At 45.3% G+C, this 27,265-nt stretch overlaps 1 protein-coding gene across 2 annotated transcripts; it reads left to right on the top strand.

Annotated features, from left to right (window-relative positions):
- The first annotated feature begins 352 nt into the window (after positions 1 to 352).
- Positions 353 to 25,727, top strand: klhl24a (kelch-like family member 24a). Of its 2 annotated transcripts, none has more exons than XM_056293115.1 (8): positions 353 to 548; positions 2,800 to 2,918; positions 3,050 to 3,894; positions 6,331 to 6,515; positions 11,194 to 11,312; positions 19,356 to 19,544; positions 20,831 to 21,019; positions 21,209 to 25,727. In XM_056293115.1, exons 2-8 carry the CDS (start codon positions 2,844 to 2,846, stop codon positions 21,407 to 21,409), a joined length of 1,803 nt encoding a protein of 600 aa, XP_056149090.1. In that variant the 5' UTR covers positions 353 to 548; positions 2,800 to 2,843; the 3' UTR covers positions 21,410 to 25,727. The 2 variants fall into 2 exon arrangements, with proteins under 2 accessions (XP_056149090.1, XP_056149091.1); XM_056293116.1 differs by lacking the exon at positions 353 to 548 and adding an exon at positions 2,580 to 2,607.
- The last annotated feature ends 1,538 nt before the right edge of the window (positions 25,728 to 27,265 follow it).

The raw sequence follows: 27,265 nt of genomic DNA, 5'->3' as shown, positions 1-27,265 counted from the left end.
AAAAGCAATACACACCCCACCGCAGGTTTAAAGCTTTCAAGCGCACATCGTCCGCTAAAGTGAGTCGCTCCGACGTGTTTACGTCGTTAAAACTTTTTCGGCACTTTTGTTTGCAAACAAAGGACAGCCACGTGGAGGACCGGTCGAAGCCGGGAAGTGTTGTTCCTTTGCCGGTGCCTAAACGGCGGGAGTCCTCGCATAACAACTACGTTACCCACAATGCACCGCGCCCCCCAGCTGACTGGCTTTCAGAGGGCTGGAGGGTTGTTTTTTTTTTTTTTTTTCCTTCAGCCCGCGTCGAGTATATTTGGGTCCAATGTTTACAGTCGGTTAGAGTTCTTTGTCTTCGCCATCGACAGAATGGTCACGATGTCTGGTTCATAAAACACGTCCTTACTTCGCCTCTCCGCCAGCCTTTTCGACACGCCATCGGAAAGGATCGCCGAGTACGTTGACGATTTTATTTTTCCCCTTTTTTTTTGTATTTCTCCACTTTTCACCAGAAGAAGAAGAGGAAAAAGCATCATCTGGCGAACTTCCGAAGAAAGGTACGCTTGTTGTCATCGCGTTACTAAAAGACGTTTTCGGTTTATTTGAGATTTTACTTTTGTGTGTTTTTTTCCCCCTCTCTATTCGTACGAGTAATAAACTCAGTAAGTCAACAGCGCGCGTTTGCGCGCGCGCGCGCGCGTGTTACGGGGCTAACGGTCGGCGCGAGGCAGGTTCGCCTTTGTCCGGTAGCCTTGCTGGTGTTGACGCGCTGCCTTTATGCGCTTTTAAGTTGGCTGATCTTCCTTACAAGCCACAAGCTCCAGTTTTATCCATTGAACATCTTTGATGTTGCTCAAAGCTGGATGTGCATCCGTACTAATACTTGGTACTTTCTCTGCTTACCAGGTTTAGTTTCTGATATCCAACCATATACTTGACTCTCTTCATTTACATTTGTCTTAAAGCTGGGGAATGTATTGATATATCAGTGTCGTGATCTGGGATTTCGGTTAATGTAATATCGCATTATAACTTAAACGTTGTCATTCCCTGGTCTTATAGGCCGCTTCACAATAAAGTGACACAGCTTTCTGAACTCGTTAAACTTCTGAGTGAAATGAGCGTGCCTCTACCTGCTCGCGCATCATATCCGCACGGCTAATCAGCAGTTCCCAACGTTTCCTCGTGCGTTGATATCCCATGAAAGCGCCAATAGACAATAGTCACCCCCCCGATATATCGTCACATTATCGATATTGATGTATTCAATCAAACATATTGGGATGTCTGATTTTGTCACGGTGGATCCCAGTCCTAACTCGCCTTATCTTGCTGCTTTTGTGAGCATGTCAATCAGTCCAGTTGCATTTTATATAGCGCTTTTCTAGCTGCAACAGCCACTCAAAGCGCTTTACAATGAATGTATATGTGTATATGTGAATATGTGTATATGTGTATATGTGAATATGTCATCGTGTGATTGAGGGCAAAGCTCACAGTCACATTCCTCCTATGTTACCGTACTTGGCCGACAAAACTGACTCCGGTGTTTAATGTTACATGTCATTTGATCGATTAAACGTTTTGTTATATTTTATCTATCCCATTTGATTTGATCGGGTTTTTTTTTAATTGCACAAATAAGATTCAGCATGTGACGTCAACACTGGTGAAAATCTGAGAAGTGTCGGAGACCTCTGGCAAAACCTGTAAACCATAGATTATGTCAAGGGGGAGCTGCTACCGGAGAGCGCAGCACACGTGAATACATGAATAGAGCAACTGACTGTGGTGCTGCACCAGGTTAAAAATAACCCTTGATAATATGACATCACCGCAGCAGAAGCCACAGGCGTTGACTTGACCTTTAACCTCAGACTAAGTGACGCGCTGTGCTTGTTTTGACTAAAATAAAATGGTTTCTAGGCTTAAGGTTTTGTTTTTTTCCCCGTGTGTTAGTTAGAAGTCTTATAACTTCTACTGATCAGACGTCCAAAGGGCCCATCCTAAGCTAAAAAAAAAAGTTGGACTTGGTCCCTTGTTTTCTGTAAAACACACTATATGTTTATCCTGAGCAGTGAAATAGATATGAAGTCATCTGAAGTTTTGATGTCATCTAGTTCAAAGTTAATGATGTAGTTGTCACTCTAGCAGCAACCCCCCACCCCCACCCACGCTGTGTTTCAAAACATACCTGACTGACATGTACGTTGGCCTTACAGCCATTGCTCAACACCTCTTCCTCCGGACTTCTCATCAGCCCTTGAAACCAGTTTTTTTTTTGTACCGCAGGGCACAACTGTTTTGCACGAGTCATAAGCCAGAGGAAGTGCTGCACAGATTTTTGTGCAGTTTCAATTTCCCATCTTCGAAGAAACGACCACTTTTTTTTCTCTCCCTTGGCCATGATGCAAGACATTTTTTCGCACTACCCTAGGGGCTTGGGAATTGTTGCAACTGGGCTGTTGTTTTAGTTTCCCGCATTTATTCACGTGCTTTCCTGGTTCCCTTTCCATCTCCTTTGCGTGCCCCTGGTTACAGCGCTCTACAGTCACAGTGATGCTGTTAGCGTGAACTGAGTTTATGGCCTTGAACTAGTCATGCCATCCATATATGGTGATATATAATACAAAAAGATGTGTGCATCAACCATATACCAGAACCTATGTTGAAAATAATGGATTGCACACAGAAAACCGCATGCAAAGACAAACATATCACGTGACTATCTAATGAAAACAAGATGTTGGAAATAATACTGTAATACTGTAGTAGTATTGTGTTTTCTGTTGCTTTTCTGTTGCCCAGGTTCTCCCAAGGCTTAGAGGAGATCTACGTTAAAGGTGGCAGCCATGGTGTTGATTCTGGGCAGAAGGTTGAACAGGGAAGACTCTGGGACCAGGGACTCCCCTGCTGTCAAACGCAAGGTGCCCACAAAAATGATAGAACCTGTCTGTTAGTAATATTGTTTTTTTTCGGTGTTTTAATTTAGTGAATGAATGATCACAGAATTTGCCTTAACAACAACATCAACAAAAATATTTCGCTATCTCCTGAGGTGTTTGAGGTGGATCCCAAAACCCTAGCCTGCCAGGATGTCTTGGACTTCTCCTCTGGCTCCTCCCATTCAGAAGCCATCCTCCAGGTGTTCAACGAATTCCGCGACTGCCGTCTGTTCACTGACGTTGTCATCAGTGTGCAGGGCCGCGAGTTCCCCTGCCACCGTGCTGTGCTCTCTGCCTGCTCCTCCTACTTCAGAGCCATGTTCTGCAATGACCACCGCGAGAGCCGCGAGATGCTGGTGGAGATCAACGGCATCCTGGCGGAGGCTATGGACTCCTTCCTCAGCTACGTCTACACAGGCCGCGCCAAGATCACCACTGAGAATGTCCAGTTCCTCTTCGAGACCTCCAGCCTCTTCCAGATCGGCACGTTGCGCGACGCCTGCGCTAAGTTCTTGGAGGACCAGCTGGATCCCTGCAACTGCCTTGGCATCCAGCGCTTCGCGGATGCCCATTCCCTCAAGCAATTAGCCAGCCGCTGCCGCAGCTACGCCCTGGCCAACTTCTCGGACGTGGCTCAGCATGAGGAGTTCCTGGACCTGCACCGAGACGAGCTGGAAGAGTACATCTGCAGCGACGAGCTGTCTGTCGGTAAGGAGGAGATGGTGTTTGAGGCAGTGATGCGCTGGGTGTACCACAACATGGAGCACAGGAAGCCCGTCCTCAAGGACCTGCTGCACCACGTGCGCCTCCCCCTGCTGCATCCCAACTACTTTGTTCAGACAGTGGAGGGGGACCAGCTCATCCAGAATGCTCCCGAGTGCTACCAGCTCCTCCATGAGGCTCGACGCTACCACGTGCTGGGCAATGAGATGATGTCACCGAGGACTCGCCCACGCAGGTATTTTAACTGTTCTTTGTGGGAGGCCGAGCTGAATTATCTGCCCCACTAAGTCTATCCTGAGGCAGGTGAAACAAATACTCTCTTCTAGATGTAATTCCCATTGGCAAAAGGGCAGATGTCACTCAGTTCTCAGTCAAGAGCTCACATCAGGTTTTGCATATGGAACCGGGCTGGGCAGTAATTCAATATTGTCATTTATCATCTGTCAGTGGTGTTGTATTGGGGTGAAATTTGGATTTTGACTTAATGTGAAACAGATTTGGTGTCTAAATTAATGAGAATGAGACTCTGAATTGAAATTTCTCACAAACTGAGGTCTGAAATATTTGAAGCAGTACTTGAAAACTAGTTTATGTTTGATATTATACTTTACATCACCAGACAATTCCATGTCCTGAACCTCAGTCGTTCATCACATGGTATTTTTTGCCTATGTAGGTAGATCCCCTGTTTCTGTATTGCCCAGCACTAATAAGGAAGTATCAGATTTCACAGTGTGACCAACCTATACACTAGGTTAGTCACAAAAGTAAGATAAAGAACTGAAAATGTCAGCTCAACTTCTCTCTCAGGCTTTTAAACAAGGTCGAAGATCCAGGAGATTATTTTGATGAGGGTCAGGTGTAATTCAAACCAAAGGGGGTGCTAGCTCTGCTCTGTTGGAAAAGGAAACACATTTTGTTTGAACTTTTGCTTTTCTCTCACCCTTTTTGAGTCATTGGACTAACAAGCATCTGATCCACTTGAAGACGGAGAGATCATGGGGGAGATGAGAAAGCACGCTTTCTAGCCAATACTAAACCGTTTTTGTTTTTGTTTTTCTGTCATAGCATGGGCTTGGGGTTACAACATGTTCATAAACCCGATAACCCTTGAAATGTAATTGGCCTGTCTGTGGAAGTATGCGAATATGAGCGAGGGGGAGTGGAAGAAGAAAGAAATGAAATAGAGAGAGTTATTGTGCCGAATAAACAAAGCTATCTTTGACTGTGATTTGCTCCGCGGCCCTGTTTTGAAATAAAAATTTATCAGGAGGTGGGAGGCAGGGCATGTTCATGCACATTCTGGTTTGCTGGGGGGAATGAAATGACTCTGTTGCATGGTATAGCAATTACAAAGCGCTAAGTCTTGTTGCCATACCAGTAGTGTAGCTCGGTTTGCTGACGTATTTGTGTTTTTGAATGCACACACCCGCTCACTTAACAACTAGTTACCAAATCTTCATTGTAGTTCATTTTTCTGGTTTCATGTGTACGGCCTGCTTTTGTACCTCCATCATTTGTGGAGGAAGTCTACACCTGATACCGTATGAATAATATGCAACCTTGCTATGTGAGGATAAAAACACTTGACCTGCCCTTCTGTCTTAGACCAACAACAAAAAAGAACGAAGTGGGAGTAGTGCAGGGTGTCGGTTAGCGAGGCGGTGTGACGTGTCTCTCGAGCGTATCGTGTCAGTATCCGGGCAGATCTGATCAGATCAGCCAGTCGAGCAAGCAGGCAGTTATTCCGTCTCCTGTCTCCATATTTTGCCCCGAGGCCCAAACCTTTTTGCTTCTGCTCCAAACACATGCCTTGATACCTCCATGTTCCACACTCATACTGGGGGCCCCTGTTTTCTTGGGAAAGCCCTCAGGGTCTCACCAATCTCTTATGGTCTTTTCGTGGTTTCTCAAGTACAAAAATCAACACATTCACACACACGTGCACACACAAAACCCGAGCAGCTGTGTGTGTGTGTGGGGGGGGGGGGCCTCTGCTTTCACATAGATCGACACAGCACGCCTGTGTGTCTGTAGGGTAAAGTTCGGGGAAAACTTGCGGATATGTCCACAATGGAAGTTGACATTGGCATCCAAAATTATTTTGATTGTATCGTAGAACCTATACTACTGAATACTATTCTGAATTGTGCGGTAAAAAGTGACTCTGGTGTGAAATAACTCTTAATTAATCGGAAATCTGCTCATATACATGGCGAGGTTTTTCAGCAGACAAGTTGATAAAAAAAAAAAACCCCAAAAAAATAAAACACCTTGCATAGTAATTTAAATTCACTCTTGGCCCGAGTGAGTCATTATCATACCCTGCATTGATCATCCTGTATTGACGTAAACTTTGCCTCGGAGATACTGCATCTAAACCACTAACCTGGGCCTGCCCTGGCACCAATACTTTCATTCTCTAATAAGAGCCTCCTCTGTTTGTCGATGGGTGGTGTTGCCCGGTGTATTGAGTATGTTTCTGTACTCTCACTCCTCTTTTGTGTGATCGCTTGATTAAATATCGGGCTCATTCCATTTGACGCACGATTTAGTCACATTTGGATGTTTTTCTTTTCATTTTAAGTCACCTAAGCTGTTTTGCCTCCATGCTCGATATTCCTCTCACCCCACTCGCTCCCGTCTTCCTTCCTCCATCCCTCCTCCGCAGGTCAACGGGCTTCTCAGAGGTGATTGTGGTGGTTGGGGGCTGTGAGAGGGTGGGGGGCTTCAACCTGCCCTACACTGAGTGTTACGACCCGGTCACAGGAGAGTGGAAGTCGCTGGCCAAACTTCCCGAGTTCACCAAGTCGGAGTATGCGGTCTGTGCCCTCCGCAACGACATTCTGGTCTCAGGTAAGAGCCTTGCACTTTTTTATGCCATAGCTCAAATACCATTTCATACGTGTCTTGCCTTTATGCTTGGTCCCATTTCCTTCACTTACCACCAGATTATGACCTACCTAAATTAAAAAAAAGAAATTGTTTTCTCGTCTTACGGGTTAATGTGTTGGCCTATGCCTGGTTAGATTTCTAATCTCATGGGGGAGTTGGAGGAAAGGGTGTATTAAGATGGCTGTTTGCCCAGTGTTATTTTTGCAGCCAAAGCCTGTTTGAGTCAAAGGAAAATGTGAGAGCAACATCTGGATGCACTCTCCAGGCTCAGTGCCCAGGGAGGCCCTCACTGGCCTCTTAGATCATTCTTTCACTTCCAATAGGCCAGTGTGCTGGGTCACCACCTACACATAAGCTATCCAGCTTTCTAGGATCTCCGACAGGCGATCAATCGTCTTTTCTCCATTTTTGGCTTTACTCTGTCGTTATCCATTTGTGTCCAGGTTGTTTTGTTTAAAATAAACAGAACCTACATTAGAGTTATTTTAGTTTTTTGCCGTCCTTGATCAAGCTGTTGTATCGTATGACTACAATGTGGGCCAAGTATGATGCAAACCCCCTCTCTAAAGTAAAAGGCCTCTGATTTACCAAGACAACGGTGTCACACCATTCATCCATATTTATAATCGGCCAAACGCGAGGTTTATTTCAAACTCTGAGAAGCTCAGGCTTTGACTCGTATGTGACTGAAAGCGGTCACGTGTTTTGGCAAAAAGGGGGCCCAAGAGTTAAGGAACATGCTATGAGAGATCTTGAAATATGCCTGCTAGGGTTGTTCCTGCTCAAACAGGCTCCGTATTAATCACCGAAAAGAGCCGGCGAAATGACTGCGGTGACTGACGGCACACGAAAATAGAAGCAGAGAGACGTGGGTGGGTGGGTGGGGGCTGAAAAAGAGCGCATCGTACAGAACTAGAGAGAAAGCGTGTTCTCCGCTTCAACAAGTGTATGTGTGCAATGTTTATGTATTTCCATGTTCGGCCCGTGCCAAGTCCTCACGTGTCTGCTATTAATCTGCCAGTGAGTGCTGCCCCAGAAAAGTACACATACCTCTCTCTGTCTCTCTCTCGCTCTCTCTCTGTCTCTCCCCCACCCTCCCCCACCCTGAATTGCTTTATGACAGTAGTCTCTCATTGACCCCTTTTTTCCATCTGCTGGATGCAGCTATTCCCCCTTCCCTGCCCTTGAACTTTATACTTTACCCCTCGTCTTTCCCTCTCCTCTCTCGCTCTCTGTCTCTTCTCTTTCTCTCTTCTCTCTCTCTTTCTTTCTTCTCACGCGCTGTCTTTCTTCTCTCTCTTTCTTCTCTCTCTCTCTCGCTCTCTCTCGCTCTCTCCCTCCCTCCCTCCTCTGGCACTTGGAGCTTGTGTACATAACTTGGAGGCCGTCCAGTCTTCAGCACAGCTGCAGTTATCCGTGATCTAAATAGTATGTGCCTCAGTTGGGCATATAAAACCCAGGCCTTCTGCCGTAGTGCAGGGACGCTGAGCACACTATTTTCACCAAATCCAAGCCACACTTAGTTCTGTGTTTTTCGTGTCATTATCAGCAACGTCTCACTAAAAATCTTTGCGACAGCTTAACACCTTCAAATCTGAATAAGCGAGATACGTCGTCTTTGGTTTGATGTCGACATGGCATGAGAATCGATCATCTCTGTGCAGTCTGACTCTTCTGTTCCGTATCAACCACTTCTGGATAATGTATCATCAGCTCATGTGCAGTAACCTGTGAACTTGCCTGACACAGTTGAGGGGGGCGTGCATGTCAGAATCGCAAACGGCGGGATGTTGCTGTTTGCCTCTCTGCAGGGAAGAATTTCCATGGCGTACAGTAATGCATCAACGGCCAAAAAAAAGTTATTTGAAAAACTCAAGAGAATGAAACTATGGCACCCGTCAATGAACTGTGTAAAACAGTTTGTGTAAGAAGGAAAAATTTACAGGGTAGCTGTCAAACAAATCACCTTTGGGGGCCCCCTACAGTCACATCCTCTTGAGGCTCAACAACAGTGATTAACAACCCATGCAACTCATGTTTCTTGTGACAAAAGACCTCCCTCTGCAGGTAATCGCTGTTAACAAGCAGCGTCGGTTTGTAATTCTGCCTGTGAAGCGCTACGGCACAAGCCCACTAGTTTCTTCCATGCAAATCCTCTCAAACGCAAGCCTCCTAGACCACAGACTACCTGGCTCTCGGGGCTATTATTCTCACCGCTGCACTCACAGGTGGCTAAACAGATGCTGGGCAGGGTCCCTCGTCTGTCCTCGCAATGCAATCTGATATCATCCAGTTTATCAGCGTGCTAAGTGATTAATGTGATTAATACCTCTCACCAGCAGATGCTTTAACTTTCAGATGGATGGCCCTGGAAAGAATTCATCTTATTAACTTATTAACTGTAGGTATGAAACACAACTCTTGTCTAGACAGCCTGTTAGACGTGTTTACAAAAAGAGAGAGACAGACACATTCCTTTTCTTTGGCAAACCCTCATCTTTGTTCTATAAATTAAAAACAGCAAATAGCAAACTGTGCTGGAATGAGACGTCAGTTCATTATATATCAAGTCCCTTTGTTAAGTAAAACAGACCCCCCCCCCATGCCAGAGGGCACAGCATTAGAGGGGAAGATGGCGTCAATGTATGCTCCTGTTCGTGTTATTGTGTTACAATCCTCTCGCTGTTTAGCCGCGCTACGCACATCACGTGCGTTTGGTGCGTGAACGTCTGTGCACGCGGCCGCGCGCCAGAGCCCGTCTTCCTGACAGCGCGCGGTTTCCCCCCAGGATGGTCGTTGAACGTGAGCCCGAGGATCACCGCCGCCAGCCGCGATACCGCCGCAGTGGCCGTGTTGTCGCAGGGCGGCCCTACTTTTCTAGGGACGCCAGACAATGTGTTTTTTGAAAGAGAGCGCTGCGCTGTTGTGTTTTGTTTTTCCACAGCTGGTCTCTTAGGTCTTGCACGTTGTTTCCGCGCGGTTTCCCCTCACATTAATCTGGTTCTCGTTCCCTTGTCTGTGTCATGTGTTTCTGGCCCTGCAAGGAAGCAAGAGTTTGTTCTGCACAACCGTTTTTGTTTTTAGAAGGGTCGGTTTGGCCCCTAACTCAAGTGTGTGTGTGTGTGTGTGTGTGTGTGTGTTGGGGGGGGGGCATTAAGGGGTCGAAAGAGAGTTGCTGTGCTGAGGAGAGTTGCTGTGTTGCGACTTGTTCAGAAACGTATCTGGGTCACACTGTAACCTGGTTGGCTGGCTGCTGAACGTTGTTATTCTCCACGGCTGCAGCTCAAAAGGAGGAAGAAAAAACGTTTCGTATAGCACTGGTTTGCCCAGAGACAGAGGGGAGGAGTTCAGACGAACGCTGTTTTTCCCTCAACAGCAAACAATCCTTATTGTGTGTGTGTTTGTGTGTGTGTGTGTGTGTGTGTGTGTGTGTGTGTGTGTGTGTGTGTGTGTGTGTGTGTGTGTGTCCATTTTCATGTTTTTTTAGTTACCGTTAACACTCAATAGCTGTTCGTTATCTTTGCTGTGTGTGTGTGTGTGTGTGTGTGTGTGTGTGTGTGTGTGTCCGTCCATTTTCATGTTTTTTTAGTTACCGTTAACACTCAATAGCTGTTCGTTATCTTTGCTGTGTGTGTGTGTGTGTGTGTGTGTGTGTGTGTGTGTGTGTGTGTGTGTGTGTGTGTGTGTGTGTGTGTGTCCGTCCATTTTCATGTTTTTTTAGTTACCGTTAACACTCAATAGCTGTTCGTTATCTTTGCTGTGTGTGTGTGTGTGTGTGTGTGTATAAGAGAGAGAGAGTGTGTGCGCGTGCTCGTGTGTGTGTGCACGAAGAGCAAAGGTGCCACTGGCAGCTGTGTGTGTTCAATTGTTGTTTGTGTGTGTCTGTGCTGTGTTTACTTTGTGAGTGATTGACACGCCAGGTGAAAACTAGTGACTAGTAAGCTTTGGTCAGATACGAAAAGACAGACGTGACACCGAAATAAAACGTTTGAAGGCTCACCAACAGCGTTCTGTATATATTTTTAAACATATCATCTGGGGCGTCCGGGTGGTGTAGCCGTCTATTCCGTTGCCGGAGACCGCCGGCTCGAATCCCCGTGATACCTCCGGCTTGGTCGGGGCGTACCTACAGACACAGTTGGCCGTGTCTGCGGGTGGGAAGCCGAATGTGGGTGTGTGTCCTGGTCGCCGCACTAGCGCCTCCTCTGGTCGGTCAAGGCGCCTGTTCGGCAGGGGGACTTGGGGGAATAGCGTGATTCTCCCATGCACTACATACCCTGGTGAAACTCCTCACTGTCAGGTGAAAAGAAGCGGCTGGCAACTCTGCATGTATTGGAGGAGGCATGTGGTAGTCTGCAGCCCTCCCAGGATCAGTGAGGGGGGGGGGCAGCGACCGGGATGGCTCAGAAGAGTGGGGTAATTGACCAAATACAATTGGGGAGACAAAAAGGGGGGGGGGGCAAACAAAACCATATGAATCAGCTGTATATGAACAAAGAATGTGAGTTGCCTCATATCAAATTAACCTTTTGTCAAAATGGACTCACCCTATTTGTTTAGGTGAGGTGGTGGCCCTTTTAAAGCCTTGGAGCTGACTGGTGATGTGCCGTATCTCAGAAATGCATGTGCTGCGTTTTAGGTGGCCGCATCAACAGCAGGGATGTGTGGATGTATAACTCCCAGCTCAACCTGTGGATCAGAGTGGCCTCCCTCAACAAAGGCCGCTGGAGACACAAGATGGCCGTCTTACTAGGCAAGGTAAGGAGAGTCTTGAGTCCCGTGCTTACTTCCGTCTCTGTCTGCCTGCCAAGCCCCTGATCCATCACGTCTGTAAGATAAGCTGCAGCTATCATGTGTCTCTGTTCTTCTCTTATATGCAACTCATCCTTCTTTACATCAATAAAGGTTTGGTACTTGGCCTGAGGTATGATACTGAAAAGGTTCTGTTATTTACGCAACCTGAAATGATCGGTAATGGAATTTTTCAGTGTTCTTTTTATGTTTCGTTTAGAACATTTTTAGTTCCACCTCTCTGAAACACATTCTTTCTTTCGCCTGACAAAAGACTGTTTTGAATGGAATTTTAAAACCCCAGAGATCCTCGCAGTAAGTAGGCATTAAGTGGTGTAGATACACGTTGTCATGAGTCACTCGTCATTTACGTTGACAGGCAGAAGAAGGGGGAACTCTAGTAAATTCTACTGTCACATTTGAACAGACCCCTTTTCTTCCATAGCTTGGCTCTTACATGGAATTTCTTGAGGGGACTATGGGTTTAGGAGTGATGTCATATCCAAAGTATCTGACGCGTCTCGTTGCCCCAGGTTTTGTAAACCGTCAATGCCAGCTCATCCCACACACCCTGAAGACACAGAGGCCGCATCAAGAGGGAGACGGAAGTTTGCCTTTATGAAAACAGCCACATCAACAAACGTGCCGGGTGAACAGTTGGGCTGTTATGCACTCGGCAAATAGCTTTCATTCTCATTTAATCGTACAGATCTACTCGTGCATATTCCATCCCTTAAACGAATGCCGGTCACCCCCCCCCCCCCCAGCTGGTACTGTGATGTGTTGGGAAGCATTTGATCAGGGTCCAATATATGTTAATAGTCAGAATAGCAATGTTGATCGAGAATCTATTTGGTTATTAAGCCAAAGCTAAATTTTACTTTTACACGTGACCTGACCAGTGATGCTACATCAGTAATTCTATTCTAGCACTGTTTCTATCTATAGCCTCTAGTACGGCGCTGGCTCTGGATGCTGGTGTCCGAGGGCAGTGGAAGTTCAGTGGATGTGTGCCAATACTTTACACCTCCCAGTTAAGGAATAGCCTAGTCCAGTGCTCCATATCATGCATGCCCCACCTGTCTCTCGTCAATCACAAACAGCCCGCCGTGGCAATGCACAGACACAGATTTTACATACATAGGCACAGGCCAGCGCACACACACCGACAAAAAAATGTCTCAAAGTCCAGTGCTGGACTGGAATACACCATGTGAGCGAGGTCCGAGTCTACTTGATCGTTAAATCGAACGATGGTTACCTTTAATTTTCTCGCCAAAATATCTAGTTTTAGCTACCAATTTTGTTTTTCAAAGATCTTAAATTAGATATACAAGTCTATCCTTGTAACACAGTGCTTCTCTGTGGTTGGTAGAGACTATCTAACGCACAACAACTGTTGACCGCTGGTAATGCATGTCATTTATACTTTAAGTATGGTTCCTAAACTGTAATTTTCAGTCAAAAGTGTTGTGCACAGAGCGACAGCCTCCTATTGTGTTATTGTAAGCAAGCAGGGCATTAACTTGAAGATGAGTCAGGGCAACACATCCGCAACTCGCTTAGTCGCACAAACACACATGCTCGTACACACCACAGCGGTGCCAATAGTCTCAGAGAACAGGCCTAAAAACAATGGTGGATATATGTGCTTTGGCAGCGAGGACACGGTGCCGGCGGTTTGTCGTCATTTGCAGTGATTGCACAAATGTTCTTCCCCTGCATGTGGCAACTCCACGTGTGGGTCTTACAGTTCAAGTGGCGAACAACACCAAGAAGCACTCATCTGCCTCGCAACTGGGGCAAAAACGCAGAGACGAGTAAATTCAGGTCCGCCCCGGCTGTGGGATTCAGCCGGCTGCCACGCCGTGACAGCTTGTAGTATCTGCGCTGAGGGATGGATCAGCAAGTGTGTTGAAAACAACAGGTTGGATTGACACATCTGGCTCTGAACGTGGCTCCGTATTTTACATTCATTAAAAAATAAAAAAAAACTTAAGGGGGTAAACAGTCAGATTTGCCGTGACAGATCTCGAGTTAAAAGCTCAGCTGTGAAAAGAGGCATCAGGTCTTCACGGTTGAGTTCAGAGTCCTTGTGAATCAGGTTTCTAAGATCAGCGGCGCATCCCCCATTCTCCTGTGCAAAGTGCGGTGACTAAAGGACTCATTTAACAGTCTTGAGAGATAACGGCCGCGTGGTGCTCATGGGCTCCAAATAAGAAGCCATAGTTGACACGTGTCTGTGTCTCGATGATAAACAACCAGTCAGTGTCCCACACCTCTCTCTGTTTATGTGAATTCCTCTGTATGTTAAGTCAGAGGGCTGCTGGTTAGATTGAGTTATCATGCCCCAAGGTCACCAGCGTACAGAGGCAAACATTGTGTTTTCTTTTTAGGGGAACAAGTGGGATAAAAAATTCCTGGAAGTGCTCTTAAATCCCACGAGAAACTCGTCCCAGACTGCTTCCTGTCTCTGTCATGCACATGTGGTTTAGTCTTCACTTTCATCCTCTTCAGCCCGTCTTTCCCCCTTTTCATCTCTCCCTCTCTCTGTCTCTCGCTCTCTTGCTGCCTCCTCTCTCGCTGTCTCTCTCTTTCTGTCTCTCTCTGTCTCTTGCTCTCTCGCTCTCTCTCTCTCTCGCTGTCTCCTCTCTCGCTCTCTCTCTGTCTGTCTCTGTCTGTCTCTTGCTCTCTCTCTCTCTCTCTCTCTCTCTCTCTCTCTCTCTCTCTCTCTCTCTCTCTCTCTCTCTCTCTCTCTCTCTCTCTCTCTCTCTCTCTCTCTCTCTCCTCTCTCTCTCTCTCTCTCTCACTCTCTCTCTCTCTCTCTCTCTCTCTCCCTGACAGACAATTAATGGTTAGAGTGGCTCTACATGACAATTTCTGACGCTCTCCCTTCCTTCTTCTTTAACACCTTTGTTTACTCTCAAATCCCGGACTCTGTCAGCATATCCTCTTCCTCCTCTGTGACTGTCAGGTTTGCAATCCGGGGAGAGGAGAAGGTGAGGAATTTTTTTCCTTCTTTCTGTTGGATTTTTTTTTTTACACATCACTTATCTTGATTTGGAATCAGATTCCTCTCATCGCAAAAATGCTTTCATCCTCTGTGTTATACTTCTACAGAACTAGCCTCCTTCCCTGTTCCTGTAGTCATCCACTAGCCACTTCCTCTTTTGCCTTTCTGCTCCAGCTGCAAGGACGAGGAGCTAAATTTGAGGGTAGTCAACAAGGTTGCAGGGTGAACGCACATGTGTGGTCACATGCACGCAGATGCCTCACACAGACACACACACACACCACACACACACAAAGCCTCCCTATAGTGCGCCTGCAGTCCGTGAGTTGGACTTGTTTCCTGAGGGTTAAAATAGGTCACCACTCTCCTTTCAACAGGCTGCACTCGGTGATGTAGGTCTGCCTTCATCAAACGCCATCTCAGTCTCTCTCTGTCTTTTTACACCTCCCCACTTCCCCATTGTTTTACCTCTTCGTCACCTCACCACCACCACCACCCCTTATGTGAAAAGACAACTGTTTATCACTTTTGCCTTTGTCTGGGTTTTCTTCATCACTTCCATCGCGTAGCCCACAGGTGTTGTGCACTTGCTGGGCCATCTTATCGGGGGGGTCATAAGTCGCAGCCGCTTGTGGAGATTTTGCGATAATACCTCATGTCCCCATGGAGTGTGTGCCACACTCATCAAACCGACGTGGGATGCGCCCATTGTGATGTACTGTGTTGTTTCATCATGTCTGCGTGTGTCAGGTGGCTGTCAAGCGCATGCAGAGTGGCGAAGACGCACCGGAAAAAGTGATCCAACCCTACTTACCCCCCTCTATCCCTCCGCCTCCACCTGTCCCATCTCCCAAGCTCTCACAAGAGGGGGCTCTCATGTCCCAGTGTCTTACGCTGACCTGTGACAGTGACTTTCAGCACACTGATCTCGCTCTCTGCAGTGTCTCTTTCCCTCCTTGCTTATACAATATCGCCCCCTCTTCCTCTCCCTCCCGCTCTATTCCCCCCCCCCTCTCTCTTTCTCTCTCTCTCTCTCTCTCTCTCTCTCTCTCTCTCTCTCTCTCTCTCTCTCTCTCTCTCTCTCTCTCTCTCTCTCTAATGTACATAGGCACATAAACACACGTTTCAAATACGGCTCCTCATATGTTAACACATCAAAAAGACATGCATGTTAGGGTTAATACTCCTGCCTGTGCCCCTGAGCAAGGCAATGGAAAGAAGAACTGGAGTTGGACCCCCGGGCGCTGCAGCTGCCCACTGCTCCTATACAATAGGATGGGGTGAATGCCGAGAAATTCATCGTAAGAATACAATGACAAAATAAAGTGGCTTAAAAGCAAAAAAAAAAAAAAAAAATCGGTCTCTATAGGGTTTTATTCTCCCCGTGTCTGCCAGTTAGTGGTTCCCCAACTCTCCTTGTGGAATCCATTCATCCATCCATTTTCCGAACCACTTATCCTGCTCTCAGGGTCGCGCGGATGCTGGAGTCTATCTCAGCAGTCATTGGGTGGCAGGCGGGGAGACACCCTGGACAGGCTGCCAGACTATCACACAGGGCCGACATACAGACACACACATACACTACCGTTCAAAAGTTTGGGATCACCCAAACAATTTTGTGTTTTCCATGAAAAGTCACACTTATTCACCACCATATGTTGTGAAATGAATAGAAAATAGAGTCAAGACATTGACAAGGTTAGAAATAATGATTTGTATTTGAAATAAGATTTTTTTTACATCAAACTTTGCTTTCGTCAAAGAATCCTCCATTTGCAGCAATTACAGCATTGCAGACCTTTGGCATTCTAGCTGTTAATTTGTTGAGGTAATCTGGAGAAATTGCACCCCACGCTTCCAGAAGCAGCTCCCACAAGTTGGATTGGTTGGATGGGCACTTCTTTGAGCAGATTGAGTTTCTGGAGCATCACATTTGTGGGGTCAATTAAATGCTCAAAATGGCCAGAAAAAGAGAACTTTCATCTGAAACTCGACAGTCTATTCTTGTTCTTAGAAATGAAGGCTATTCCATGCGAGAAATTGCTAAGAAATTGAAGATTTCCTACACCGGTGTGTACTACTCCCTTCAGAGGACAGCACAAACAGGCTCTAACCAGAGTAGAAAAAGAAGTGGGAGGCCGCGTTGCACAACTGAGCAAGAAGATAAGTACATTAGAGTCTCTAGTTTGAGAAACAGACGCCTCACAGGTCCCCAACTGGCATCTTCATTAAATAGTACCTGTTAGAGCCTGTTTGTGCTGTCCTCTGAAGGGAGTAGTACACACCGGTGTAGGAAATCTTCAATTTCTTAGCAATTTCTCGCATGGAATAGCCTTCATTTCTAAGAACAAGAATAGACTGTCGAGTTTCAGATGAAAGTTCTCTTTTTCTGGCCATTTTGAGCGTTTAATTGACCCCACAAATGTGATGCTCCAGAAACTCAATCTGCTCAAAGAAGTGCCCATCCAACCAATCCAACTTGTGGGAGCTGCTTCTGGAAGCGTGGGGTGCAATTTCTCCAGATTACCTCAACAAATTAACAGCTAGAATGCCAAAGGTCTGCAATGCTGTAATTGCTGCAAATGGAGGATTCTTTGACGAAAGCAAAGTTTGATGTAAAAAAAATCTTATTTCAAATACAAATCATTATTTCTAACCTTGTCAATGTCTTGACTCTATTTTCTATTCATTTCACAACATATGGTGGTGAATAAGTGTGACTTTTCATGGAAAACACAAAATTGTTTGGGTGATCCCAAACTTTTGAACGGTAGTGTACCTAGGAACAATTTAGTACAGCCGATTCGTCTGACCTACATGTCTTTGGACTGTGGGAGGAAATTGGAGCCCCCGGAGGAAACCCACACAGACACGGGGAGAACATGCAAACTGCACACAGAGGACGACCCGGAACGACCCCCCAAGGTTGGACTACCCCGGGACTCAAACCCAGGACCTTCTTACCGTGAGGCGACCGTGCTAACCACTGCACCGCCGTGCAGCCCCTTGTGGAACCCTGCGGGTTAAAACAGCATTCCCTTTGCAAGAAATGTCCACAATTATCGGCAACTTTACAAGCACTCACGCACGCACACACACACACACACACACACACACTATAATGGCTGGTTTGATGGAGCACAAAGAACACAGTGACTTTAACTATAAGAGGAAGAGTAAACGAGTCTGTTGAGCTTTTTCAGTTGGGGAAAGGCGGTAGTGTCTCCGAGTGAACAGGCTGAGCTGCAATGCAAATATCCAGGTGTCCAACCTGCTTTAACGCCCCCACTTTCTTTCTTTCCCTCACTCTCTGTCTCTCTCCCTGTGGTTGCTTGTACCTGAGGTGAGGAATAGCCGTGAGCTGTTGTGTTACATAATATAAGAGCAGCTTGTTGTTCAGCGACACCGCATGCCTTTCAATCAGAGATACTTGATGTCGGCCCAGTCAGCGTGCGTCTATCTCTGCTCCGCACGCCATGATTCCAGAGAAACTAGGAAGTGATGTTTTTAAATTGATTTCCTTTTCTGTTCTCTTGTTTTCCAAATTCAGCCACGCTTCATTGCACTCTTATTCCGTTCCTTCCCATGCCGCCTGTTCCTTTCCAAAGAGGAAGTAGCGTTAACTCCAAGTGGGTAGGACACGCAACTCAAGGACACCTAACGCTCACAGATGCAATGGCACCTACTTTTATATGCTGGTGAACAAGAACGAGAGACCTCACTGCCCCCCCCCCCCCAGCACATGTATCTGCCGAGTCAGCTGTGTAGGACGTAGTCTATTATCCAATTATCTTACTCACCATGACTGGGTTTATGATCGTATCATAAAAAAATAAAGCCAAGAAAAAAATAAAGCCAAGAAAAAAAGACTAGTTTTTACAACAGCCGGACCTGCTTGCCTCTGGGCCCCGTCTGCAGCACATGCAAATTAATCTTAGAATGAGTGATGGATGTCACTGTCACCTACGATAAACCTGGGATAAACCAGCCACAGGGGGAGCTTTGTGATAAAAACAGCACAACGTTGAACTTTTAAGTAAAGCTGAAATTCTGCCATATCAGACACAGTAGTGCTTAAAGTGATGGGGGGGGGGGTCAGTGTTTTGTGCAGCAAGAACAAAGAGGTGGAGAAGGGTGGCGATGTTGGTTGAGCAGCATTACATCAGTTTTGTCCTTTACCACCAGCCAGACTGGTTCCTGTTCTGCTGAAGCATATCGTATTGTTCATAATTGTTCATAACTGTCAAGTCAAGTCAATTTTATTTGTGTAGCCGAGTAGCACAGATTACAATTTACCTTAGCGGGCTTCACAGCAACACAACATCCTGTCCTTAGACCCTCGCATCAGATGAGGAACAACTCTCTAAAAAAGACCCTGTTTCTAACAAAGACTTTCTCTTGGGGCGTCTGGGTGGTGTGGCGGTCTATTCCATTGCCTACCAACACGGGGATCTCCGGTTCGAATCCCCGTGTTACCTCCGGCTTGGTCGGGCGTCCCTACAGACACAACTGGCCGTATCTGCGGGTGGGAAGCCGGATGTGGGTATGTGTCCTGGTCGCTGCACTAGCGCCTCCTCTGGTCGGTCGGGGCACCTGTTCGGGGGAGAGGGGAAACTCGGGGGGAATAGCGTGATCCTCCCACGCGCTACGTCCCCCTGGCGAAACTCCTCACTGTCAGGTGAAAAGAAGCGGCTGGCGACTCCACATGTATGGGAGGAGGCATGTGGTAGTCTGCAGCCCTCGCCGGATCGGCAGAGGGGATGGGGCAGCGACCAGGATGGCTCGGAAGAGTGGGTTAATTGGCCAGATACAATTGGGCAGGGAAAAAAAACAACTTTCTCTTAGCGTGTGCGTTTGATTATGCATAGGTGTAAGTTTGCATGTGCATCTGATGTATGTGTAAAGAGGGAGGCATATTTGTGGTGCATATTTGGTGTTCTGGGCAGTCAATCACAACTCTCCCTGTAATTCGTATGCTTCTCTGTGTCTGAAACCAGGTCTATGCCGTGGGGGGCTATGACGGCCAGAGCCGCCTAAGCAGCGTCGAGTGTTACGACTCTTTCTCCAACCGCTGGACAGAGGTGGCTCCCATGAAGGAGGCGGTCAGCTCGCCGGCTGTGACCAGCTGTGCCGGCAAGCTCTTTGTCATAGGAGGAGGGCCGGACGACAACACCTGCTCAGACAAGGTGAGGAAGCAGACGTGTGTTTCCGAGTCACACACTGAAAGACCTGGAAATGACAGCGGATGTCTGCTGATGACATAATTACAAAGTAATTAACAAATTAAAAAGGTAGAAATACCCAGATGAACAAACTTAAATGGCTGTTGTTAATTGAATTTGGTTTTTGAGGAGAGTTGGACGTCATCTACAAAACTGGAAACCTGTAGCTGTCATTTGTCTTTTAAAGTGGCATCTTAAGAGGCACATCCCATCTGGCTTCTTTGATCCAGATCAAGCACATCGAGTCAGACCGCGTCAGCGACTACTCCTGCCTCTAATATCCATTCTTATGCATATGCTGTGCAGTATTTCAAGTTTGATTTTGCATACCTGATGAGTCACTGATATTTGAATCAGTCATCAGAAATCAGAGGACAATGAGGCCCACAGACACGTTGCTGATAAGAAGTGATGAGTGGCACAGTGGAGAAAGTAATGGGGGGGATTTTTGCTACCAAATCTAGATGACTGTTTTGGCGGCACTTGTTCATAATCAAGCTTTACAGTTCCGAGTAAGGGAGGCACCACCAATGGTGGCATGATTACATCTGGTGTTTGTTACGGACTGCCACAGAGATCCCGGCGGAGGCAAGCTTCTCTGCCATGGTGGGGGAGAGGGTTTGGGTTACAGGATAGTAAACAGGAAGACAATGGCATTCGGGATGGCAGTAACTTCAGCCCTGCGAGGGGGATTGTTTTCTTCTTTGGAATAGCTGGTTACGTGTGTGTCTGTGCTCCCTAAAGAATAAAACACACATGGACAAGCAAGCAAGCAGACAATGGGTAACAAAATCAGCATCATCTGTCTCTTTGTATGTGCCTCTAAATGGCCTAAGGGACAAGAGGTGATGCTGGCTGATTGTTTCAAGTCTGCTATATAGTCTTGATCTAAAAGGGGTGAACGCCTACACATATGTTCGAATTAGTTGTGGTTATGAGAGACAAAGCAGCGGGGAAAGCTGTTTACAACTTTGGATGAAACAGATTTGAAGAGAAAAGGGGACGACAATGCAGGGGTTCGAACAAAAGCTCACATACCATCTGATGCCAAACTGCCCTCAGTCAAACCGCAGAATCTGACATGTATGTTGACATCCATATGTTGTTTTCCTCTTGAAATGTCCTCCTAACTACAGCTCATGACATAATTGGTCGAGTAGAACGTCCCTCTTTGTTGTGATTACAATTTTTTTTCATTAGGAATTTCTTCTCATCAAAGTCAAATCATTCCAACAACTTCTATGAAACAGGTCCAGTGTTACGATCCAGAGACTGATTCTTGGTTGCTAAGGGCCAACATCCCCATCGCCAAGCGCTGCATCACGGCAGTATCCCTTAACAACCTGATCTACGTGTCCGGTGGCCTCACCAAGTCAATATTTTGCTACGACCCGGCAGAGGACTACTGGATGCACGTGGTGCACACCTTCAGCAAACTGGTAATAAATCATGCACGTTTACAGACTATGTACTTCTGGCCGAGCGGCGGGTTCTGTTTGACTCAAATGGAAAAGTGCTCTGCTCCATCCTCTGCTGAGGCCTCTTTTTATTTCTCTCTCTCTTGTCTCGCTCTTCTCTTCTTTGTTTCTCTAATGTCTGTTTCCTTCTCTCCCCCTCCCTCCCTGCAGGAGAGCTGTGGCATGTCAGTATGTAACGGTAAGATCTTCATCCTTGGTGGCCGTGGGGAGAGCGGCGAGGCCTCGGACTCCATTTTGTGTTACGACCCGGCCACAGGCATCATCACTGGCGTGGCAGCCATGCCGCGGCCAATCTCCTACCACGGCTGTGTCACCATCCACCGCTACAATGAAAAGTTCCATAGGCCGTGACCATAAACAACTAAACACACGCACACACACAAGACAAACGAACACAGTACGCACACACACACACACACACACACACACACACACACATGAATCCGTAAGTGCAAGAACTCAAACACTCCATGAAATCCAAGCTCTGCAAATACACATACTCACAGTACACAGACAAACAGGCACACAGGTACACTTCTTTACCGGCCTATTTAGTAACTCTGACCACCTCACCATTTAGATTCCCTGATAGCTTCATGTAGCAGCAAACTTGGTGTTGGCGTGAAACGTAAGCTGTTGTGTGTCATTGTAACGCTCACCAGACCTCACCAGTCTAATCTTTTCTGCAGAACCTTGTCTTTCTAGGAAACAGTAAACGATTGTGATACGACTCACACCAAATATCTTTGCTAGTGCAATGTGGGATGGACATGGCTGGCCTTAGTACCGCCTGCACAAAGCTAGGAAGCAACAGATCATTTGTGATGGGTTTACATGACCCTTACAAAAAAAAAAGGTAACCACAAGAAGATTACAGCAATTGGATAACGAGTTAATTTTTTTTAAATAAAAATAAATTATTGTCTGATGGGTTACCAAAAGATTTTTTTTTTTGATAGGAAAACAGAACTTAGATTGGAGACGTTTAGAATAAATGTAATCATGCAAAAAAATGTCTGTTTCACTGAATATCTAGACTTCTTTTTTCAAAGTAACCCGAAACTTTTAAGTGATGACGTCACTCATATTGCTGGGTTTGAGTAATCACATTATGGTTACTGAGTTCAGCTTTAAACAGATTAATAATCTATCATATAACCTACTATATATGGAAAGCAACCTTCCTAACCCTCTGCCTACCTTTCTGCGCTAACTGACATCACCTGGGATGTATGTTGGCATTTCGGGTTGACGATCCTCAGTGATCACGTTACGATGGCAGTGAACAAACTGCTTTTAGGTAGAGGTTTGAATATTTTCATCCCGCACAAAGCCCCGTGAGGCCGGCAGAAACACGATCCCTATCTGTTTCGACTAACAGATGAGCGGTCAGACCAGATTCCCAGCTTCGTACCAGCTACACTCCATTGCTTCTGCAGTTCTGTAAACATACCGTATGTATGCTCTTGGAATAACGGCATCTATTAGAAAACACCCAAATACGTATAAATATCCTCCATTTCTTGACTCCATGCGGATCAAGATATGGTAAACAGTCTGCAAGCTTTATTTTTTTTACCCGCAGTATAAGCGATCTTAAGTAAACAGGTAGTCTAAGATGCCCCCAGCCCTTGGGCCTGTGCAGGATGAGGAGAGGAGATAAGAAATGGAGGCTGTATTGAAACAGAGCCACTGATTTTCAAATTGTAATCTGCTTTTTTTTTTCTGTTTCCCCTGCTATCACCTTTTCCCAGTTGCTTTTCCGGTTAGGTCATCCCCCTTCACTTCCTTTCTTCCGCAAATCCATTGACTTTATCACCCCGTCCCGCCTCGCATGTCCGTTTGGTTTGCCGCCGTTTCTGCCGCCATCATCACGAGCTTTAGGATTCACTTTTTTCCCCTTTTTTTATTAAACAAGTTGTATAGAAGATACAATATTCAGTATTCAAATATATCTGTCAAACAAGAACAACAAATACAAACAACCAACAATAAAACAGAAAAAAAATAACAATTTAAATGGAGCCAGGGGGAATCTCCAAGTAAAGACATTAAATAGACTGCAAAAACAGACAGTCTTCGCGGCTTTCTTATTTTTCGAGTCAGTTATGGTCTTAATGTGTTGTTTGGTGTCATTTTCAAAAACTAAAAATAGGGGTTTAGAATGGCTAAATTTTGACTTATGAATGTGATACTGTGCTAAAATAATCAGTAAATTTACGATATAGAGTTCTTCACTTTTGTCGCTATTATTAACGTGAATACCAAACAATACATTTTTCCAACAAAGAGAAAAGTCAGGGTCATCATTATCGATACTATATCGCGATAGGTCTGTGCAGAATTCGACAGTATAAGGACATTGCCGGAACAGGTGCAGCACAGTTTCAGGGTGCAATTCACACAAAGAGCGTTTTACACACAAGTCTTGCTTAAACTGATTAACTAGATAGGGGTTTACAGGGTAGAATCTATGTGACGTTTTAAAAGCAATTCCCCTTATTTTATTAGTAAGAACTTTAGGATTCACAGTCGTACCTCCGTCAAACATAATGACGCTACGTCATTGGCGTTACCGTCACACACATTACTGAGATTTTTCTTTTTGAAATTTTAAATTATACTTGTTCGCCTTTTCTTTCTTTTTCTTTTTTTTTACAACTGTGTGTTGTATTGTGAGTAGCTTTAGCATGTGTGTTTACTGCATATGGAGATGGGTTAATAGGTGAACTTGGGGTATGGGTGATCTGATTTGTAGGCTTTTGTAGATCAAACTCAAAAGACTGCTCTGAGTAAGAGGTGTGTATGGTTGTTGTTTTTTTACGGATGTGACGTTCAGTAATAGTACTTGGTCCGGATGCATTATACCGACGAGGTTTCGCCAACTAGTCCCGGCATAAGTATTGCATATTCACAACTATAACTTGTCACTTTGCTTAGCCTCGGACAGTACACAACTTATAAAAACGCATACTCTTCCATGTTAAAGACATAACTCGGGGTAACCATGTATACCTCCAGGTGTAAATGTGTGGTCGTGTGTTAACTGCTCAGCAAATTGGGGGCGCCTGTGCCGTATCTCACACAAAGAGGGGGGTGGGGTGAGAGGTCACAGGGCTGACAGAGAGAGAGGAACTGAGTAACTTTTGCATCCTGGTCAGTAGAAGTCGCCTTTTACTGCAGTTGGTGTCGCCAGACTAGAGATGTTGCTGTGAATAAGGTAAACTTTTAATATGTTTTGTGTCTCTAGTCAACTTTTTATTTAAATATATCTCCTCTTTGTTTGCATATTATTGTGTTTTTTTTTCCATAATCAAGAGCCCCATTTGTGCACTTTGACTGTTATAATCCTGTTAAATGTAGTTATATGACGATGTAAATACGATTTCTTTTTTTTTTTTTTTACTGTATCAGTAAATGTTCTTTGTTTTCATGTGGTTGAGAGGAAAGGAGCCTGCCAGCACCTCCTGTTGTTCACTTCTTGCCATGGCTCTGATACTCATCAACAAATATAATAACTACAAGTGGATCTGTTTTTTTATTTTAAGGTTAAAGCTGTGTGTGCGTGTGTGTGGGTGTGTGGGTGTGGGTGTGTGTGGGGGGGGCGTCATGAGTTTGCTAATTGCTTTCTGTCAATGTGTGTAAATCCAAGAGTAATACGAAGCATTAAATGAGATTTGAGAGATTAGGGCCCCCTTCAGTCATCCCGTTGAGACACAATGGCAAAAAAAAACAAAAAACAGGTGCGAGCGGTAAAGGCCCGAAACGACGCTCCGGGTTTCTCCGTAGACGGGTTCGGATTAGCGTGACGACTACAGTAGCAGCGCGGGCGGGAATGTGAAAACTTTGTAAAAATTCCTCAGGCTCGCCCACGCTCCCTTTGCAGAACTTCGTGCTCAGGGAAAATGATAGGGTCTACAAGTGGCGACTGAAAGGAAGGAAAGAGTCAGACAAAAAGAGAGGGCGTGTGACAGACGCCCAGTGTGTGTGTGTGTGTGTGTGTGTGTGTGTGTGTGTGTGTGTGTGTGTGTGTGTGTGTGACTTCTTCACCGTGTTTACTCCAGAGGACACATAAACTACCCCTTTTGCAACTCGTTGATTTATTGATTCTTCATTATTAGCTAAGTAGCCGCTTCCATGCGTCGTTCGCTTTGTTAAGATTTCTTGTTACCCCATCTTTTCCTCCTTTTTTTTTTTATTTGGGTGGCGAGTTGTTGGATGGTGTGTGTTGTTGAGATATGGTTGTGCTTTGACTGTCTGACACATGCAAATGGTCTGCCGCGAATTAAGGTCAGCCTAAACTCGGAAATGTGATTGATATATATATATATATATATATATATATATATATATATATTGAAATGTAAGACGAAATATATTAGATTCAATCCAGGAGGTGATTAAAACTAAAATAAAATGCATCCATGGGAAAGCTGTACTTGCATGCAGGATGGGGAATATCATTTAACCGGTGGAAAATGCTGATCTATGTGCCTTAATAAAAGAACAAACCCAGGGTTGGGATCGTGTATGATGGGATATTTCAAAGCCACGTTTGCCTTGGAGGCTCCTTATGTAGACGAGAAACTGCTTTGACGTGTCTGTATGTTGGAGCTGTAATGGCTGACTTGTGTAAGTGATGCATCAATAAACTTCGTACTATGCTGAACTAAGTGTGCCGTCTCGTCAACGAGGGCTTCCTGTCTAGGGCCTCCTTCCCCGCCACCCTCTCGTGTTTTGTTTACGTCATATCCTCGTGGCCTCTCGAGGCCTTTTTGGGGTTTTTTTTTGTTGAAAGTTATGAACATACAATCAGCAATTTTCAGACATTCGGCTGTTAAATGAAACATCCATCCATCCATCCGTTATCTGAACCGCTTATCCTGGTCTCAGGGCCGCAGGGATGCTGGAGCCTATCCCGAAAATAGCTCCTTATAACATGACGGTGTGCGTTCACTTGTTTTATCCGTCCTAAGGGCCAATGTGTCTATGTGTACATATTGAACTCAACCAGAAAAGCCCCCATGTTTGGGAGGGACCCAGAGACCCTTGTTTCATGTATGGGACATTTACCAAATGCAAGCACAAGATTCGCCACGTAACTTAAAGATTTATTTTCACTTTCAAATGTAGTAATAAGGTCTCTAGGCATACTTATTATAGACCGCCCAGTCTTGTTTAGTATAAAATCCTCTATGCCGCTCCACAACACAGATGAGGAGGAGGGGGGGGCGTGACAAAACATGCAGAACCGTTTCTGGCTCAGCGCCACAAAAGGTGCAATTAAGATCTATGTCAGGAAATTTGGAAATTGATGCGTCACATGGATGTATGTTGCATAGCATTTTTAAAATGGATTTCTCTCATTTCATCTGAGATACAGAAGTGAAATGGGCACAACCAAGCCGTACGCCACTTTACGTCATCCAGTTGTGCCTTCCAGAGAGGCTTCCCTCTGGGGGACATCTTATTATAGTCATTTGTTGGCACATTTCATGCCTGTTAATGTTATTCCGTTAGCTTTTAAACAAGCTATTTGAACATTAACATTTTGATAGCCTAAGTGGCGTTTCATTAACTCAGTCATACCTGTGGGAATAGCCCTGATCACAGAAGTAAATTCTTTGTATTTGCCCGGAAAAGATTTGGCTTTTAGGAAATTTTCACAGCTATAAAGATGATCTTTATCGTCAAACAGATCTGTAACAAAGATTATACCCTTTTCAATCCAGTTGTCTTTATATATATATTTCTTGTTGGCAGTAAAATTACCACTGTTGCAAATTACATCCTTATGTGGTGAAAAGTTGTGAACATAACCCAATTTCCAAGACAGTAAAGCCTTCTGATAGAACTTTGGGAGTTTTGTCAGCACTTTAGAGACAGTGTAATTACACCCCATTGGAAACTTTAAGCCACCTAAATTTTTAAATATATTGTGTGGTATAAAATTCCATAATGATTCTGGGAGCTCCAAACAAATTTCAAGCCATTTGATCTTGAAGGCTTAATTTAAACGGACAAAATCCAAGATTTCCAGTCCCCCCTTCAGCTCTCTCCAATCTGAGTATTTCTTTTTTTAAAGTAACGGTGTCTGCTTTTCCATACAAATTTGATAAATAAATGATTAACTTCTTTACAGTGCACGTCATTAACATAGCGTGACAAGGTAGGATAAGCCAATCTTGATACTCCTTCGGCCTTTGT

Source organism: Lampris incognitus, chromosome 14 (assembly GCF_029633865.1).
Source record: "Lampris incognitus isolate fLamInc1 chromosome 14, fLamInc1.hap2, whole genome shotgun sequence".
NCBI classification, from domain to species: domain Eukaryota; kingdom Metazoa; phylum Chordata; class Actinopteri; order Lampriformes; family Lampridae; genus Lampris; species Lampris incognitus.
The sequence above is the reverse complement of the archived record's forward strand: the minus strand, read 5'-3'. Positions and strand labels throughout refer to the sequence as shown.

Excerpts from the sequence above, each read along its gene's own strand:
- klhl24a (XM_056293115.1), top strand. The coding sequence starts at position 2,844 with ATGGTGTTGATTCTGGGCAGAAGGTTGAACAGGGAAGACTCTGGGACC. Across the intron at positions 11,313-19,355 it reads TGGCCGTCTTACTAGGCAAG|GTCTATGCCGTGGGGGGCTA; the intron begins GTAAGGAGAGTC and ends GTCTGAAACCAG. Across the intron at positions 21,020-21,208 it reads TGCACACCTTCAGCAAACTG|GAGAGCTGTGGCATGTCAGT; the intron begins GTAATAAATCAT and ends CCCTCCCTGCAG.